This window comes from Nesoenas mayeri, assembly GCF_963082525.1.
Source record: "Nesoenas mayeri genome assembly, chromosome: 1".
Lineage (NCBI taxonomy): Eukaryota > Metazoa > Chordata > Aves > Columbiformes > Columbidae > Nesoenas > Nesoenas mayeri.
This window is the reverse complement of record NC_137541.1, coordinates 38,542,777-38,562,019: the sequence shown is the minus strand read 5'-3', so window position 1 is coordinate 38,562,019 and position 19,243 is coordinate 38,542,777. Positions and strand designations below refer to the sequence as shown.

The 19,243-nt window shown below is 48.3% G+C and overlaps 1 protein-coding gene across 1 annotated transcript; it reads left to right on the top strand.

Moving 5' to 3' along the window:
* Positions 1 to 123: 123 nt before the first annotated feature.
* Positions 124 to 18,492, top strand: TMPRSS6 (transmembrane serine protease 6; the record flags this gene model as incomplete). The annotated part of the gene is made up of 17 exons (XM_080344724.1): positions 124 to 286; positions 453 to 595; positions 790 to 857; positions 2,106 to 2,290; positions 5,080 to 5,121; positions 6,070 to 6,274; positions 6,629 to 6,765; positions 7,317 to 7,429; positions 7,907 to 8,016; positions 9,486 to 9,631; positions 10,570 to 10,668; positions 12,702 to 12,815; positions 13,104 to 13,220; positions 13,967 to 14,135; positions 16,036 to 16,307; positions 17,546 to 17,682; positions 18,334 to 18,492. The coding sequence occupies exons 1-17, from the start codon at positions 139 to 141 to the stop codon at positions 18,490 to 18,492; spliced, it is 2,364 nt and encodes a 787-aa protein (XP_080200850.1). The 5' UTR covers positions 124 to 138.
* Positions 18,493 to 19,243: the final 751 nt, after the last annotated feature.

The window sequence follows — 19,243 nt, the reverse complement described above, 5'->3', positions numbered from 1 at the left end:
TGAGCCAAGTCTTTGATGGCTAGCATACAGTTCTTTTGGGGCTACAGATCTTGGAAGAGGAGCACCTCCAGAGACAGATGTAAAGGGATACAGAAACCCCAGCCTGACCATGCTGTGCTGTGTCACCAGGTGCCCCCAATGGAGGCCGAGGAACAGGAGGAAGATGCCAGCTCCCTCTCAAAGGATGAATCAGAGATTAATTCACGGTACTCCCTCCGCTATGTGCTCCTCGGGATAATCTTTCTTTTGCTGGCTGGAGCTGCTGCAGCAACCTGGTATTTCCTAGGTAAAAATGCAACATGTTTTGTCCCCATGCAGGAGGTGTAGTCAAAGCAATGCTCAGCCCAAAGTGCATTAGTGACTCTGGGTGATCTTTACAGACTCATACGTAGGGGAAAATCCCTCTCTCCTATATATCATCAAGGTAATCCAGTAGGGTCTTCTGTTGGCAGACTACAGACCATGGCACCTGGAACCATCCGTCCTGCAGTTTTACTCTGGCAGCCTCCAGGTCCTCAATCGCCAGTACTCGCCAGACCTTGGGCAAGTGGAGTCCAGAGCCTTCTGGTTGGAGTCATCTCAGCTCCAGAAGATGGTGAGGGTAATTCCATGACCAGAGCTGGCCTTCAGGCAGTTCAGTGAGTAGAAAGAGGAAGGGGTCAGGTGCCTCTGTCTGAGTGACAGACTCGGTGGGTCTATACAGCAAGAGGGATGAAATATATGGTTGGCCAGGGGTCCTTTTCCACTGTAACATTGTGTGGTAGTTATCAGATTACATTCTCGTTGCAGCTGAAGGAACTGATTCGTGCCACAGAACTGGGTCGATATTACAACTCGAGCACAGTGTATGCCTTTGGGTGAGTATCACCCAGAGTATTTTTGCTTGCTGATGTGTGAAAGCTTCCAGTCAATTGTACTCCAGTTTCACTGAAATTTGGCAATGATAAACTGCTTCAGTCCGCAACATGAGCTCTAGGTTAGGCTGGGCAGTCCAGATACAGAACAGTTCCAGCACAACAGAGCTAGGGATATTTTGATGCTCATGTTCATCCAAGGTCATGATGAAAAGCCAAAACTGAGAAATTTTTCGGAGGGGCAAAAGTTCAAGAGAGTAAAAAAACTTACTGGAAAGAACTGAAAAAATATCTGGGCTTCGTATTCTCAGTAGAAACTAAGCAGCTGGAAATGAACTTCTGTAATTCAAGAAAGTAATTTTATGGCCTGATTGTGGGCACCAGAAGAGAGAGGCCAGAATGCACCATGGAAAAGGTATTTCAGCCAAGAAACATGGTCTACCTAGGAACAGCTTAACAGTGGAATAGGAGAGATGTGGGAGTACAACTTTGCAGGTCATCACAGTAGATCAAAAAAGCTGAAGTTACTTCCATTCTGATGTATACATTTACTTCAGATTTTTTTCCCACGGAAATCTACAGGCCTAATTTGTCCTTAAGCTCAGGAAAATCACAGTTTTGATGCAACTCCATTTTCAACTGGGGAGGAAAAAAAAAAAGTTTCATTTTCAATTCTTCCTCTAGCCTTTTACTGAACAAAAGTTTGTTTCAACGTCTCTTGCCCCTCCTTCAGCCAATTTTCTCTGCCAGCTTGTTGAACAGAGCTTTCCCAGTCACAGTCTCCTGCAGCTTGAGCCTGCCCAGCATTAATGGCTTGTGGTGAGGTACTGAGTCATAAACCATCCACTTGTCACCACTGGGAGGTGAGACAATGAAGTCTTACGTGTTCCTTTTCAGTCCCTCATCAGCAGTAACCAAAGGTCATTACTACCTGAAATGAGACTGCTCATTAGACCAGTCTTGATTAATTATCACATTAATTTGACTGTGTTCAGTCATCATTGAAACCAGATGGCATAAAATGTCTTCCTACCCCAAAGGACTGAGCATTAACTAGCACCATGGACATACTACAGCAAGTCTACTGCCCCACTCAGAGTGGTTCCTCTGGGTCACAGCAGTGAGCTGGAAAGTCCACACAGACATGTCTGATTTGTGGAAAAACAGCAGGGCATTGATCTCTGGGGTTTGCCTCTCCAGTGATTCTGGAAAGGAAGAGGGAGGATGTTTAACATGCTATTTCTCTGTTAGGGAGGGGGCTCTGACCTTCTTCTTCTGGTTTGCCCTCCAAATCCCTGAGAGTCAGCAGAAGGAGATGACTGCTGAGAGAGTAAGCAGAATGCTCCACCAAGAGCTCTCCACCAGCTCCAACAGCTCAGGCAGCCTGTCCTACCAGACGGAGTACAGGGTCAACCCAGACTCACTGATTCTGCTGGGTAAGTACCAGCTGCTCAGCTGTGGCCTGAGCAGTCCAGAATGCTGCAAGGTCTATAAGGTGCTGAAGGGCAGTTCGGAGAAGAGACCAGAAGTCACTACCGAGGGGGATAGGGGAAACCAGAAGATGATTAGAAAGAAGTGAGGATCAGGAGATACAATTACATGATTCTTCCTGATAAAGGAGAACTGAATTTTGATTTAAAAACCAAAGGAAAAAAAACAAAACAAAACAACAATAACAACAACAAAAACATCTTTCCTTTGAAGGATTAAAGATTATTGGAAATACAGCTGACCATGACCAGCCAAGAAACAATTTTTTTCCTCCCTCTCCCGTCAGTTTTGGCTTCTGTTGAATGAGACCTTACATAGGTCATGATTTTGGTCAACTTGACTCAAAAATAGTAAGCAATTAAGTCTCCTACTTTCCTTTGGGAGATTATTACAGTCTACATGATTGAGGGAAGAACAAAGGCAATGTACACCTGAGTTACCACTAGTCTTATTCTCAGAAAAAAAATGTTGTGGCCACTTCAATTGCTGACATATGATTTTAAGGATTATTTATCATTGTGCAAAGTGAAAATCACAGCCTGTTCAAAAAGCCACCTCTACAGGACTGTTCTAAAATATGTGTCAGATAAAGGACTAGGGGAATCTGTCTATACTAAATGCATCCAAGTCCAATGGAATTTGTATTTGGTCTTCATAACGAGGCTTAAGTTCCCAGCCTGATCTCATCCCTTTTACAGAGCCCCAAACCTCACAGGTCTTAAAATACATTGTGTTTATTCTCTCCCCTTAGGACTTTGATTTCCAAGTTTCCTTTTCCCATTAAATGCTACAGCTCCTTTTTTTTTTTTTTTTTCCCCAGACACTTTATCTTTCATTTTTCTAAGGCTGATCTTATTTTAATATAGCCCACCCATATTTTCTTCAACTTTTCCCTTCACAAATCAATTGTTTTGATTTGGGGGTCATATTTTTGGTGTCCCCAAAGAAAATCTGATTTCCTCAAAATTATTTTCATTCCCTCATTCAGACTATTTTGTTAAGATCTTATTCTGAAGCTGCATTAGCATCTCATGAACAGCTCTCCTCCCTCAATTACCATTAGTCACTTAGTTCTACTTATGATTTGTTTCCCCCATACAAGACTTTACGCTCAGCCAATTTAAATAAATTTTCATAAGAAAGATACCACAAGTCAATAGGTTAAATGCTTTCAGTTCAACCCATCTAGTATTTTCCCTTCATTTACTCACTCCATAATGTAATTCGTAAACAAATAAAAATGATGGTGCATTCTTCTAGTTGTTTCCAGTTCCCTCTTATTCCCTTTGCATCTGCTTCACTGTTTTATTCACTTTAGCAGAAGACACTTCTTTCTATTCTGAAATTAACACACCAGCCATAGTTTCTCCAGCTCCTTCTATTTTCCCTAGTCCTTTCCACTTCCCTCTCCGGTCAGAAGCACAGTCTGGCAACTAAGGCAAAGGCCAGAAACATCTTCTACTGCTGGGCCAAAGTGACCACAAGCCAGTGACTTAACCTCTGGCTTCATTTGCTCTGTAAAGTTGGACTGAAAAAATAGCAATAGCTAATAGCAAGTCATTAGCACTTCATTGCTTTCTGAGAGGTTCATTTGCTGATCTGCTTAGCTCTAAACTTTAACTCTTGCCACTGGCTGCCTTAAGACACAGAGCTGCAAACCATTGACTAGTGCAGGAAGCTCTCCAACAACCTCTCTGATGCTTTATTTTTACTAACAGCTACACTCACTCCAGGGCACTAGCCTCCTCTTTCCCTTAAAGAGTTTCTCCTTAAAGGAACTCAGTTTTGTTACCTTCAGATAAAAGAGTATTTAGTATCAGCTCCACATACATCCTTCCCTACAGCACATGAGCTTCTCCAGGAACCTGGCTTATGCCTCCAGGATCATCTTTTCCACAACATCTGTTTTTACCATGACAAAACCGCTCTCCCCACAGAATTGAAAGCTCTGGTTGGGAGCTACAAAAGACCGAAGTCCTGACCTAGGCAAGCCCCAACAGCAATTCTCACACCCAACTGACCTCACTGTGCCTTTGGTTTTGGCAATTATTCCCAGTAGCACCTGATCTCTGGCCGCTCCCAGTTCAGCTGGGAGGCTGGAGCAAAGCCCAGCTGTCCTAAAAGTGTTATCCACCCTGTGGCTCTGTTTTGCTCAGATTTATAGTCTTTGCTGGTGGCTTTCTCTGCATCTCCCTTCCCCAGATGTGGACTCTGTAAGGATGTTGAGTAGCTCATCAACCAGTGGTCTTCAAAAGAGACCTCCTTCTTCACCATGCATTTCAGTGAGAGTTGTTTAAACTGGGAGAATGAGGGATGTGTAAGCATATGGTGAAGGCTCTGGGAAGTGGGATTATACCCTGTGGTGGGGCTGACAGAAGAGGGGGTGGCTGCCTGAGGCAATGCCCAGCCCTTCTGGGAAGGAAAAGAAGTTCTGGAATAGCACACAAAAACAAGAAAGAAAAAAAGGCTGAGAAACCCATGGTATGCTGCAAAGCATGAATTGGGACTGTTGTATCTGGGGCAGAGGTTAGAGAGATTTCGCAGACAGATGGGATAGGTAAGGCATGTCTGAAACAGGTCCCCGAGAGCAGACAGAGAAGCTCCTGGAGCATGCCCGAAGCCCAGGTTTTAAGGGAGCCCTTTACATAGCAAGGGAGAGAGTCATTACCTACCATTCAGATACTGCTGGTTTATCTTTTTGTTTATCTTCCTTTATATATTTTCTTTCTAACAGAATCCAGTGTGAAAGATATAGTAGTGCTGAAATCAACGCTAGGTAGGCTATATCTTTTGCTTTCTTTTTGAGTTTGTGACTTTGTGGGAGGGATTTTTTACAGGGGACAGAAAGTTTGTCGGCTTCCTGGAACCGTAAATCCTGGGAAGGGGAGGTGGGAACAGTAACAAGGGAGCATCAGTGCTGCTGCTTGGCCAGATCCAAACTACATGATGCGGCTATGTGCTGGACCACTCAGCACCCAAACATCTCTGTCCCAGTAGCACACCTCGTTGCAGAGGCACCAGCTCCCAGGGGCAGTGCAGGCACCTTTGTCTTGTCCCTGTCCTGATGAGTCCTGTCAAATAGCTTGGTGTACTGGTACAACAGTGCAAATTCCAGGCCCTATGAAAACCTACTGAGTGGGGTGGGGATTTCCCTGTCTGGCTCCGTGCTGGATGCGCTGTCAGTCATTTAGGAGTCTGTTGTCTTAGCAAAATTTAAAGGTGCTTTTAGTAATTTCAGGCAGTGTCATAAGGGCTGTGACTGGCAGCTTGTGGTAGATATGCTATTAGAAACTCACCTTTAAGCCAACTTTTACTCAAAAATCCTGGTCTGGAAGCCTGCTGAAACCTGGAAATCAGATAAGGGGAATGTAAAACTGGGAAGAATATGGGGGTGAGAGAGAAAGAGGTGAAGCCAGCGGAAGATAACTGTGTCGTGGTGATATTTAATAAAGCCTGAGGCAGTATTAGCTTAACTAAGGGAGACGGGACAGTTCGTATAGAGAAACTGGGGCAACAGTATGACGGAGCCAATGCTACTGCAACAAATGTAGAAGTAAATTGAGATCACTGGGAGGAGTCAGCCATACCCCAACATAGGGCTCACACTGATATCCCAAGTGGCAATCCCATGTCTTAATTTCCTTTACGACCATCCCTAAGCCCTCTTTGTCTCCATTTATATCACCCTGAGGTTTAAATCCCTCTATATTCCCCTTGGATTCAGGTTGCTACAGGTACAGCTACGTCCAGGATGATGATGTACTAAGGCTGGAGGGTCCTGACTACCTGGCCTCCAGTTGTCTTTGGCACCTCCACGGCCTCGAGGGCTACATGATTAAGCTACGCCTGGAGTGGACTCTCCCAGACTGCAGAGACCGCCTGGCTATGTATGACACAGCCGGGCCCCTGGAGAAACACCTCATCACCTCGTAGGTAGCTCCTGAGCAGGGTGAGCATGGCGGGGAAGCCGGGTAGGATGGCACAACACACCGCAGCAGGGGAAGGTGTTAGACTACATCAGAGGAAATTCTCTTTGATGCAGAACCTGCCTCTCACTGATCAGCCGAAGTCACTGATGTGGGATATCACAGAGGCAGCTGTTCAGTCTGAGATTGCAGCAGCATGAGTTGTCTCTCTGCTGGCCCTTTATTTGATTCAGCTAGTGCCTCACAGCAGGCATTTGCTGTGGATAACACAGACCTCCATAGTCTCTCTTTCTCCTTCTTCTTTTTCGTCTGTTTGTTGCTTGTTTCACTCCCATCCTTTTATCTCTTGGTCCTCAGAATCTATGGCTGCAGCCGGCAGGAGCCCGTTGTCGAAGTCCTTTCATCAGGCCCTGTCATGTCCATTGTGTGGAAGAAAGCCATGTACAGCTACTATGACCCCTTCATCCTCTCAGCACAGGCAGTGCCCCTCAAAGGTGAGAAAGGCTGGAGGAGGTTTGCCATAGCTACAGGTTATATTCTACAAAACTACCACTTGTAGAGATGCTCTATCTGCATTAGAGGCAGAATTCACTCTAGATTGCAAGAAGAGGTGGTCAGTAAAGAGCAGGTTAGATTTTGCATCTTCACCTGGACTAACACATAGCATTTGGCTTGAGCCTCTACATGCCAGGCTCTGGCAAGCAGGGCCTGAGTGATTGTGATACCTCAAGAGCAAGCCCAAGCTCTCAGGCATCGACAGACCAGATGTGGCTTGGACATCACATCTAGATGCACTTGCAGATAAATGTCAATGCAATGCAAGAGTCGAAAGCAGCAAACTACCCTTCCCTGAAAAAGAGGAGGAGACTGAGAGTCTTGCCAGGTAGAAATGTCCTCTTGAGGAGGGATGGTGAAACATAAAAGTCGCCTTTAGCATCAGGCCTTACAGCCCCTTTTCTCCTCTCCTACAATGGGATAGGTAGCTAGTATGCCCAAGCTGTGGTTTAGCTGACAGCTATCAGGGCTTTGATGTCTGCATTTACAGCCTGTGAAGTGAATATAACTCTGCGGGAAGGCCTGGAGCTGCAGGGGAAGATTGGCACCCCACACTACCCCAGTTACTACTCACCCAACACCCAGTGCACCTGGCACATGACGGTAAGAGCCAGCTCCAGAAAGAGCATCCACCCCCTCCCTGAAACCCACATGGCACTCCCCACATTAGGGAGTTACAGATAGCAGTATCAGTCGGATCATCCTGAGAAGCAAGGAGACGGTGACAGCCTGCCTAACCTCCACATAATGTCTGTTTCTGAAGGGGAAGGAGTCTAATATTGCATGCTGGCGCAGAGATGCCATACCTGAGGAGTAATCTGAAATCTGGACTCCAGAGGAGTTCTTTAGGCAGAATCAGATTGCTGGAAATTGCTAGGAATTACCATACTTCGAGACTAGCAGCAGAGCCACCCTAAGCTGTGGCATGCCCCCAGTTTAGATGGTGCTTCCTTCTGTCTTGCAATATGCCAATTTGCAGCTCTCCCCTTCACATCTACCCTGCTTGTTTTTGTCATCTGGAGTGGGCTGCAGCACTCTTAGGAGCCATCTCCACTCTGCTCTGGACCCCCTTGCCTGCAGGTCCCATCCCTCGACTATGGGGTCAGCCTGTGGTTCGATGCCTACGCACTCAGCAGACAGAAGCACAAGCTGCCCTGTACCCAAGGCCAGTGGATAATTCAGAATAGAAGGTGTGTGCTGGGGTTCTGCTTTCTGTTCCTCACTTCCCACGTGGGATTAAACTGGGTTTACATCTCTGCAGGTTCCCTGCTCACTTCAGCCACCAGGTCGGAGGAAGGAGGGCCCAACACCACACTCAGCAGCCTCTATTTGTGCTGGTGCCTCTTGCCTGTCTACCCCTTTTTCAGCCTCTCCTGTTTGCAGGCTCTCCAGTGAGCACATTTCTTACAGATTTGCTTTGAGCTACCAGCCTGCCTTCTCTGTCTTGCTGTTTGCATCAGGCTTCCTAGTTTTCTCCTCTGTGTGTAACCTTGGAGTCCTCCCACGTCTCCTGTGTTTGCAAATCTGCCTGTCACCACCTCTGCAATATTATCTGTGTGCTATTACCTCTCATCCACCTCTGTACAAATCTTCCACCTAGCTCCACATCCTCCTGCTTTGACTTCAGCCATTTTCCCTTGCAGGACTTCCAAAAATCAGTATCCATAAGCAGCTAGGGCTGCTGCCCACCACCACCCAGGTGCAAAGGACCAAGAGCTGCTGCGCTGCCACCTCCTCAAAGCAGGCCTGAGCTCAATGGCTTTTGTTTTCCCTTCCACTTACTGCAAAATTGCCACTTTCCCTCCAAAACCTCCCCCAGCCCATCAACCTCCTTTCCACTGCTCCTGTGGAGGTAATTTCTTTTCTTCTGAGGGGTTTGATCCAGAAGCTACATTCCCCTGGCTTAGGATTTTCACTTTTTCTCTCCCTGTTCTCTTCTCTTAAACTGTCAGTGCCACAGTTTCTACAATATGGCTTCTTTCGGTAGATAAATGTAAGAAACTAATTGCTTTGTGTGGCCTGAATTCAGTGCTTGCCTAGAAAGTGGGAAATGTCCAAAGATAGTAGGATCACTTTGGACTCACACATGGTCTGAGGTCAGAACTGGGTCACCACATCCACAGACTGGTTTTGTCCTGTTTATCAGGCCTAATTTTGGCCTGTTGTCCCCAGTTATTCAATGCTGAATATCACGGTTATTCCAGGTGTTTCCTCTCCCTCTGCATCAGTTGCCACCACAGCATTAATGTGTTGATGGTGTTTTCACTCCTGTTTATCTCTGGGACTTCCTCACATCTCTTCTTCAGCCATTTGGGGGGAAACACCTAGGTTAGTTATACTGTCTTGCATCCAGAAACGACCCCTTGTTTCGCCAGGGTTAGTCCTTCTTCATTCTGTCTTTTCTCACTCAGCAAGATGTGACCAGGCAGAGCAAGATCCAGTGTCAGCTCTTCAGCATGGGTTTAAATCACACAATGGGAAACCATTGTTTCTTCATAATCTCATCATGTACTGAAGGCATTTTGCCTTCCTGGCTTCCCACACCCCCCCAGTCTGTGTAGCCCCCTTCACACCCCATCCCCACCAAACTCCCTTGCCCCACTTTGTTGTCTTCTCCTCCCTCCCCACCTGGGACATCCTGCCTGTGTTTGCCCCTCAGGTTGTGTGGCCTGCGGACTCTGCAAGCCTACGCTGAGCGGATCCCAGTCACATCCTCGGTTGATATCACCATCACCTTCACCTCACAGATCTCCTTAACTGGCCCGGGCGTACAGGCCGCTTACAGCCTCTACAACCAATCTGACCGTAAGTTCTACCTTTTTCCTGTCCCTTAGTGGGGTGGTGGCTGCCAGCAGCCCCTGTGTACCTGGCTTGTCTTAGGAGAAACACAAGATACATCCCGTGAGCCCCAGAGGCCATCTGTCCCTTGGGCACATGCTCACAAGTTGGTTATGCACACACCACTGATCTCCCAAAAAGAGGAGGCATTTACGTGTGAAGCTGCTTCAGCACATGTGGCCCTGCCTCATGTTTCCAGAGCATCCACGCACCAGAGCCCAAGGTCAGAGAGTTGTCTTCAGTCTCAGCCCCATGCCCACATCATGGACTAGCCTTGGGGATTCAATGAGAGAGCATTTCCAGCTTGAAGTGACTTTTATTTCAATTTTAAGAGCTCTTAGAGCTGTTTCCTGCTCACCTTGGAATCTGTGTGAGAGAAAAACAAAACCGCACACAAATACGCATACACACATATTCAAATGCACGCCCACTATCCGCCTTTTCAAGGTTTCTCTGCCTTTCTCCTAAAGGGTGCCTGTAATGCATACCGGTCCCTGAATACGTGCACCTGGCAACACGTGTATAACACTGACCCCTTCAATGCCCTGAGCAAGTTTTAATAACAACTTCAAAGAACCTATTCCAGCTTTCCTGCAGCATTCAGGAGTCATGAAGCAGCACAGAAGTATAGCATGCCAGGCATGTGGTTGCCTTGCCTCTTGGTACAATGAGAAGCAGGGAAAGAGCCTTCTTTCCCCTGTTGCATACCCTGTCTCTGTTTGCCCTTGTTCAGAGCAGATGACGTGGCAGATTCTGGGGAGTGCAGCGAGGGCCGCCTGCATGCCACGCAGCACATGTGTGGTCAGGAAGGTGTGCGGCTCCACGCTCCACTTTCAAGTCATGATGCTCTGCTGCAAGGAGGTTTCCAGTCACTGGGGACTAACTTCTCTCTGGTGGTTTCACAGCCTGTCCCGGGGAGTTCCTGTGTTCGGTGAATGGCTTGTGTGTTCCAGCCTGTGACGGAATCAAAGATTGCCCCAATGGGTTGGATGAGAGAAATTGTGGTGAGTGATTTCTTCTCCCTCACTGGACTCTGGTCTCAGCAGGACACAGCCCCTTGCTCCTCTAAAGATAGGGAGAGATGGGAAGGATTCAGTTGGCTTTGGCACAGCCTCGCACGCCCCCCTCCAGGAGCTCAAACCTCTGCATCATTAAAAGCCTCGTCCCACTGCCCTGTGGCTTCAGTCTTCTTAAGAAGGAACAGGAACGCTTCTTGCTCCTGTGCACGGCACAGTGGTCCTGGGAGAACCCCCTAATACCTGTGCACCAAGAGCTCCAGGAAACCTGAAATAAGGCCCCTGCCCGTGGTGTCCCCTACCTTGTCCTGCTTTCCCCATACCCAGGTCCAACAATCAACCTCAACCCTGGCCTACAGCCCCCTCTGCTGTCATACCACTCAACATTCCCCTCCCAACCCGCCCACCTTGCCCAGACCTCCCCAAGCCCATCCACTGCCCTGCTCTCTCCCTTTCCCCCCAGGTCATTTGTGACACTTTATCGGTACAGATCCTCACCCATATATTGCACCCCAGCTTGGGAGCATCTAAGTCCTCAATCAACCGTCAATTCTTCTGCCAACAGCAGTTAGTGCTGATGCAGACACAACCCCCAGCATCCCAGGACTCCTGAAAAGGCCCATTTTCATAGGAATAGCTATTTGCACTCAGGCTTGACACCTAATTCTTCTCTTCTCCCATCCCCGGTGTGAGTTGAGGGGTACATCACATTGCTACCACCACCAATTTTTCATTAGTTGATCCCTAGAGCTGTTTTTCCACAGATAGAGAGATTCCTGAACCACTGGAGAGAGTGGCCAATTCTGAAAGATTATAGGAAAGGTATAGAAAAGTCTAAAGTAAAAGGATGGAGAAATCTTTCTTAAGGAAGCTTTAATTCAATGCTGGAAATGTGAGAGGTCTCACAAGATCGCCAAGATTTGGTTCTATATTGCCTGCAGCATTGCTGATGGTGCAGTTTGTTCCATCATCCATCTGTCTGACATCAGGGCTTGCTTGCTTCCCTCATATAGACATGGATACATATGCATTCTTATGAATATCTAATGCTTTCTTGGATCCTGTTAGCTTCTTGGACCCCAGGATATCCTGTGTCATTCAGTTCACAGGTTAATACAGACCAAGACTGGAAGAAAAGATTATTTCTCAGTGTTCTCAAACATCCCTTTATATTTGAAAAAGAAAATAAAAATATTATTATTTCCTTCCTTTCTTATTCTCTTGCCACTGTCGCATATCTGCTTGTTCATTCCATGTCTATATGGAACAGTCCCTGTTTTTAAAATCAGTGTTCACATTGCTTCAGATCTATGAAAGAACATATGAAGGTGCCTTTAGTCATCTGTAAGCCTCACGTTAATTACTGAAGAAATTGTAGTTATTGCAGTGAGAAAATGCCCTCGAGATACTGGCCCATCGTGTTTGATGTTGCACATATATACACACAAACACAGGACAAGTTCCTGCTATAAAAATGTAGGCACCCTAGACCCATCTCTATCCACAGCAGCTATCAGAGCTCATGGACTTCGAGGAATCCTGAATTGTTGTTCAGAATGTACTTATCAGAGGGCAAGGGGAGCAGCTGCTCTGTAGGGGAAGGTGACCCATGAGCTGAGGGTCACAGCAACGCAAGAGGAACAGTGACCTCACCAGACAGTATGCAGTCCTGCAGAACCTGAACAACGCAAGCAGACCAGGTTTGGTGATGGTAACCTGGGGTCAACCAAGGTTGCAGTGATGGCAAAGCAAGGCCATAATGATGAGGAAGGTCTGAGACCAAGCCGAAAAGTCAAGGAAAGTTAAGTCAGCATCAGCAAAGTGTGAGAGAGGGTGCAGACATACCTACAACATAGATCAGGCAAAGACTACACAGCTGCACTATATCAAAGCTGGGCTTAAGCACACCTTATGAGGTGCAGAAATAGGCTGCAGATCCTACGGGTTCACTTAGGACCCAGACCTCACACCTGATGCCTTGTCTTGTGTGTCTGATTCCTGGGTTCTCCCCTTCCATGCAGTGTGCCCTGCAAAGTTCCAGTGCCGTGAGGACAGCACTTGCATTGAGTTCAGAAGGATATGCAATCAACAACGGGACTGCATTAATGGAAGCGATGAGGAGCAGTGCAGTGAAGGTAGGAAGGGGATGGCATGGGGCTGACAAATACCTTCCCCACGCTCAAGCCAAGGCTGTCAGTAGCATATTCCCATTTTGTGAGCTGTGGGCACCAGCTGGGAGTTAACATGCCCAACCTGCTCACAATGTTTGCTCTGTTTGTAGCTGACCAAGCTTGCTCAGGAAATTCCCTGTCATCATTTATGGAGTTCTCCCAAGCTCTCTGTTGCCTTTTTTCTTCCACTCAAAGGCCTTCAGGCTGTGTTTACAACCCTCCCTCAGCCCTGGATCCCTTTCCTTTTTGCAGGGGTTCCCTGTGGTCCTTTCACCTACCGCTGTGAAGATGGGACCTGTGTGAAGAAACCCAACCCCCTGTGTGACACCATTGCAGACTGCAAGGACCTGTCTGACGAGAGGCGCTGTGGTGAGGAAATGCTCAGTCGCACATCAGCCAGGCAGGTTCAGGATGCCATGTAGCTGCAGGTCAACCCCTCTCCCGACTGCCCTCCTTCCCTTGTTCCACCACCCTATCCTGGCCCCATGGCAGCAGTGCCATTGCTCCATCCTGCAGTGACAACAGCAGCAGTGATGAGCCAGGTCTCTGTGCTGTGTTGCCAGGAGGTGTTGTCTGCTCTTTGGACAGCTGCCCTCCATCTCCTTCAGGCAGAGGCATCGGGCCAGATAGACTTGTCCCACAGACCAGGTCCTGCCCAGAGGCTGCCTGTTGGACCATTGTGCTGGCTTATGTGAAGTCATGCAACAAGGCTCCAGCCAGGAAAATCACCCATGACTGCATGGTCACTGGCAGGGAGAAAGCTCATGTTTTGATTTCCCTGCTTGTTATTTCTGGAGCCTCCATGAGCAGCAAAAGGGAATGGCTACAGAGGCTCCCCGACAGGTCAACATGTGGCACAGACAGCGTGCTGGCCCAAAGGCATCCCCAGGCTGCAGCTGGACGTGGGGTAAGGCTGTGCAGGCATCTGCCAGGGCATGTACTGAGAGAGAGTGCTCGCTAAACCTGTCCTGGGCAGTACATAAAGCATCTGCTGACTGAGTAAGGCAAGGGAGCAGAGGTCCAACCCATCAGTCAGTTAAGTGGGAAAGGAAGGGCACGCACAGTGTATCATGTTCCCTTCCTTCCCTGAAGTACTTGCTGTCTCTCCTTCTCAGACTGTGGACTGCAAGCCCCTCTCAGCAGGATTGTGGGTGGTGCAAATTCTGTGGAAGGGGAATGGCCATGGCAGGCCAGCCTGCAAGTTCGGGGAAACCACATTTGTGGGGGAACACTCATTGCTGACCGCTGGGTGGTCTCAGCTGCCCACTGCTTCCAGGATGAGAGGTAAATGGAGAGGGGAGACTGCTGAACAGGAGAAGGATTTTCATTGCTTTCCATGTCATGCATGATGGGAGGATCATCTGGCTTGTGAAAATGTCACAGGGAAGCCACACCCCTTGTCTGGCACCCATACCATGCTTCTCCATGGCTTGGAGCTGGAGAAAGGGGCATTGATACATGCACTAGTATGTGGGTGTGCGTGCAGGGGAAAAGGGGCCATGCTGGGATTCACAAAGCAGCTTTGGGAGGGCAATGGTATTGGAAGAAGATACTTCACAGCTCCACCTTTGCTTTGGCTCTGGCTTGTCCCCATGCTGTTACAACCATGGAGGTGTCAGCCTGTGCTAGGATGGGGACAGGATAGCATTACTTGTTGAGGATGCTGTTTGGGTCTCATGCTGTCCACCCCAGGCCCTGCTCTTTCAGGAGGAAACATGGTATCTCACCCAGTTCCTTCCACCCAGTGTATGTACCACAACAGCAACAGTAACATACAAATCATGGGGTTTCACTCATTCTTTCAAATTGGAAAGAAGTGAGGAAGAGGAAGGCCCACAGCTGTGCTGGGCAACAGGTTTGGGTAGTGGAAGGAATGTGCACCCTCAGACCCAGTCTTCAATTCCTCCAAACTCCCATTTTCCTCTGTCAGTGAGACAGTGGGGATCCCCCAGCTCCCCAGCTACTACTGCTGCTGGACTTCCCCAGCTCCGCTTTCCCTCCTGATACTATGTGAGCTCGAGGAGGAGGAGATGTTGGTCATCCTCTGTATGGTGACACCAGCCTCGAGAGGACTAGGGCTGCTTTGCAGTTGCACTTCTCACTTCACCCTGCTCCTCCCATGCCTACACTCCAACCTGTGTCCTACAACCCTGCAAGGAAGACCACCAGCACTAGGAGCAGGCCTTTCAAGTGGCCCATGTGGGCTGGACCTGGCTATTTTGGAGTGTCCCCATGCAGGATTGATGAAGCTAGCACAGTCCTGTTAGATGGCATATCTGTGTGCCTGTCAGGGAGAGAATTTAAATGGTGTGAGAGATAAAGAGTAAGGGAAACAAAGAGGAGCAGAACAGCAGCAGCCAGGGGTGGACTGTGCTACAGGCAGCAGCCAGTGCAAGCAATAGGCTGGAGGTGAGTCCTGAAGGGGAGTTTGGAGCAAGAGAGACAGTCAAACCAAACCAGGGAGTTTTTCACACACAGCAGGGCAGTGTGGGCGAAAACAAGTAAGGCAAAAAGTGGACAGGACTCTGAGTCTAGACCCGGCCTTCTTCCTGCTCCCTCCTGCTCTGGTCCAGGGTAAGTTCCCCTCTGCTGCTCACCTCCTGCTGGAGACAGGGTTTCCCTTGGCTATTAGCTCTTAGCTGTTCTGTTCTCAGAGGTGTCACCCTGTTAGCCTGTCCCCAGCTGTAGCCCCTGTTTCTGTAAAGGGCTGTCATAACTTTCAATCCCCTCACCTCTGAGCTCCTTTCCTCAGTTTACTCCCTCTTAGAAATTTCTCAGGGGTTGCTCCCCTTCTCCATGTCTCCTCTTTGCAGCTCTGCTTCACCAGCTCAGCTCTTGCTCTCTGCCCTATCATAGTCACTTGCACATGACCAGCCCACTTGCTTGCCTAACCTACATACACATTTTAGCCTGCTTTGCTGAGGAAAATAAGCAAATATAAGCAAGTTACCTATGTGTATGAGTGTCTGCCCAAAGCTGGTCCCACTGTACAGGCATGTCAAGGCTTCAAAGAGGTGTCCCACCTAGTTTCCTGACATCAATAGCCAAATAAAAAAAGAGACCCCTCTGAGGGAAATGATCACCCAGATCAGAGACTCCTTGAAAGACTGTGACAGAAGCAACCAGGCTCTCCCCAGCCTTCTCTGTTCGTGTGGTGAGTTATCTTCTCTGCTGCATCCTACAGACTGGCCTCCGCCTCCATCTGGACCGTTTACTTGGGCAAATATTTGCAAAATACCACCAGCCACATAGAGGTGTCCTTCAAGGTGAACCGACTCTTCCTCCACCCTTACTATGAGGAGGACAGCCATGATTATGATGTGGCCCTGCTCCAGCTGGACCATCCTGTGATCATCTCACCTTTAATCCAGCCCATCTGCTTGCCTGCTCCCTCTCACCTCTTTGAGCCTGGCCTTCATTGCTGGATCACTGGCTGGGGAGCCCTCAAGGAAGGTGGTAGGTGCAAGTTCTTTGCTGGTGGACTACCATAGCAGAGCCAAGGCAGAAACATAGATTCAGATGTGGAGTAGGCAGAATAGACTTCTGTTCACCCTGAAGCATTATGCCTTCTTCACGCTCTTTGATTTTGGGTCACAGGTTGAACAAAATTACCTGCTGAGTGCCTTGAAACCTCATTCAGAGAGACAGGCATGGGTCTGGGTACAGCATATGTTCCTTCATCTGAAGACTAAAATAGCCCTTTAGAAATTAGGCATCTGTCTAGTGGCTATTCAGTCATGGTCACAGCATGGAGTAGCCCCAGTCTCAAAGCCCAGCCCTATGCTTACAAAGACATGTGGGATCCTGTTTGGTTGTTCCCCAGGGACAGTGCCTGACAGTTGAGATTAAAAACCTGCTCTTCATCAAATCAAGACTGTGTCTCCTGGGCACACCATTTTGTGGCCTCTGCAGCAACATTTTCCCCACATCAAAGACTCTAGGACCTGGATCCCCTCAGCAAAACCTGGCCTAGCAAATTCAATGGGAGCAGTGCAGAGTCCCCTGAAAATCACATAGTATAATTGTTAATGTGTGCCCTGGTATTATTTGACCATTTTGACCACAGAGAACCCACACACTGCTGGGGGACAGCATGGTCAAGACCTGTTCCCATGGGGTGGTATGGATGAATCCGTTCTGTTTTGTGAGGAAGAGTGTAGCTGTATGATCATGACCCCTTCATATTCCTTCCCCATAGGGAAAACAAACAAGCCCAGACTGTTTTCTAGTAGTGCCTGACACAGGAATGCTCACCTAGGTCAGCTTAGTGCCTTCACTCACACTCACACACTTTCTCCAGTTGCTTCCCAAATGGAAACACTCAGATGTCTATCCAAAGGTGAACAATCCTGGTTTGCGTACCTAGGCAGAAGACCTTAATATCCATTTCAATGAGAGGCAAACCCAAAACTCTGATATCCGAGAGGTTTCGCCAGACCAATATCCCCCTTGTCCCAAAAACTGATGTGCCTACAGCATACCCCTGTGGGGAATGGTACTGCAGGGGAATGTTACTCCTTCTCTACAGTACTCTACTGAAAGGCAGCGATCACAATGCCAGTGAAGAGCAGAACAATAATTCAGATGGGAGATTTCAGCATGCAGTGAGATGGGCAAGGGTTGGGGGACCATGGTAAATGGCAGAAAGCTCCACCGTTGCTCACCTACACTGCTTTTGGTGCTCTACCCCACAGGACACATCAGTAATGTTCTGCAGAAGGTGGATGTGCAGCTCATCCAGCAGGACATCTGCAGCGAGGCCTATCACTACATGATTTCTCCCAGGATGCTATGTGCTGGGTACCACAAGGGCAAGAAAGATGCCTGCCAGGTGACAGAGAAATTGTGGGATCAGGGCTGACTACTGGAGGTCGGGTGTGTCCCAAGTCTCCCAAATGCACTCCATAGCCTGAAATGAGGGTGAAAAGGCCATAAAATGCCTGAGTCCCCCAACACTTCTTCTGATCTACGTGGCCAACAACAACTCTTAAGACCACTTCTTCCTAGTACCTTTGTCTTAGACAGGATCCAAATATACTTAAATGTCTCATTTTCCATTTCAGCCCATGCTCTTTACCTCTCACTTTCAAGTCACATGTCTACATCAATTTCTTACCTCCTCAGCCCCATTAGCATCTGTCATGCACAATAACCTGTCCCTTCATTGATACCAACCCCAAGGAATTCCTCTGTCTCACATCCCTCTGGGTATCCAGTTAAATTCAACCAGCTTCCTCAGCTTCTTAGGACCAGCCTCAGGGGGAGGAATTTGCATTATGAAGGAATGCAACAATGGGTGGGATGTTTGCACTGGATACTGGTTTTGACATCTGCCTGAAATACAAGGGGTGTTGCAGATGTCCCAGGCATGAGTTGAGCAGATAAAGGAATCTGCATAGAGAGGGACTCAAAGCCAACATAACCATCCAGCAAGAGAAGCTGATGCATGACCATCACCCCATTTTTCTTTCCCTTTCTCTAGGGTGATTCTGGAGGTCCACTGGCCTGCAAGGAACCCAGTGGCAGGTGGTTTCTGGCTGGTTTGGTCAGCTGGGGAATGGGATGCGCACGTCCAAACCACTATGGAGTGTACACCAGGATCACTCAAGTGCTGGGCTGGCTGAATCAAACCATGAGCTGAGAAAAGTGCATCTCTGCCTTCTCCCCATCAGACCTACACTCACATGGCACTCATTCCTGATCTTGCTCACTTGCCTCTCAGAGAAAGAGACTTTCTGTGTAGGATGTTGTCAGACCCAAGATGCTCTTCTGAGCAGGGTAAAAAAAAAAAAGCCTGCCTGCCATGGGGATTGTAGTGAAAAGCAGGTAGACCCTCCTCCTCCTCAGTGCTTTCCAGAGAGCATCCCGAGGTTTTTTTAGGCCATCCATCCAAAAGAGGCAGCTGGGGGATGTGGAGGCAAGGGGTGGCATGACACACAACGACAGCCCCAAGTTGATGGTTAATGAGAAAAAGAATAGGGGGAGTTGAACTTTCCATGAACCATGTGATTCAGCCACAATCTTATGCTGGAACATTTGCTGAAAGGAAATGTGACTGATATAGTTAGAGATTCCAGTAACTGTGAAATCAATCTGTCTCCCTCTTCCTTCCTGCTGCTTGTCCTTCTTCCCCTTTCCCCTCCCATCACTCCTCCTCTTCCATCTCCCTAATTGCTTCTTTTCTCAGCTGGCATGTGCTGCTCAGTGTGCTGCTCAGCTCAGCCAGGCAACGCTTCACGTTTCACTGACTCCCAGGCACGAGTCCAGCATCACATCCCCAAGCGCGTGTCCTGCCTCCCTGCTGGAGCAGTACCCAGCCTCCGTGGCTGGGCTTTCCTCGGGGAAAGACCCTGGCCCCCCAGTAAAAGCTCTGGAGCAGCCTCCCCTCCCCT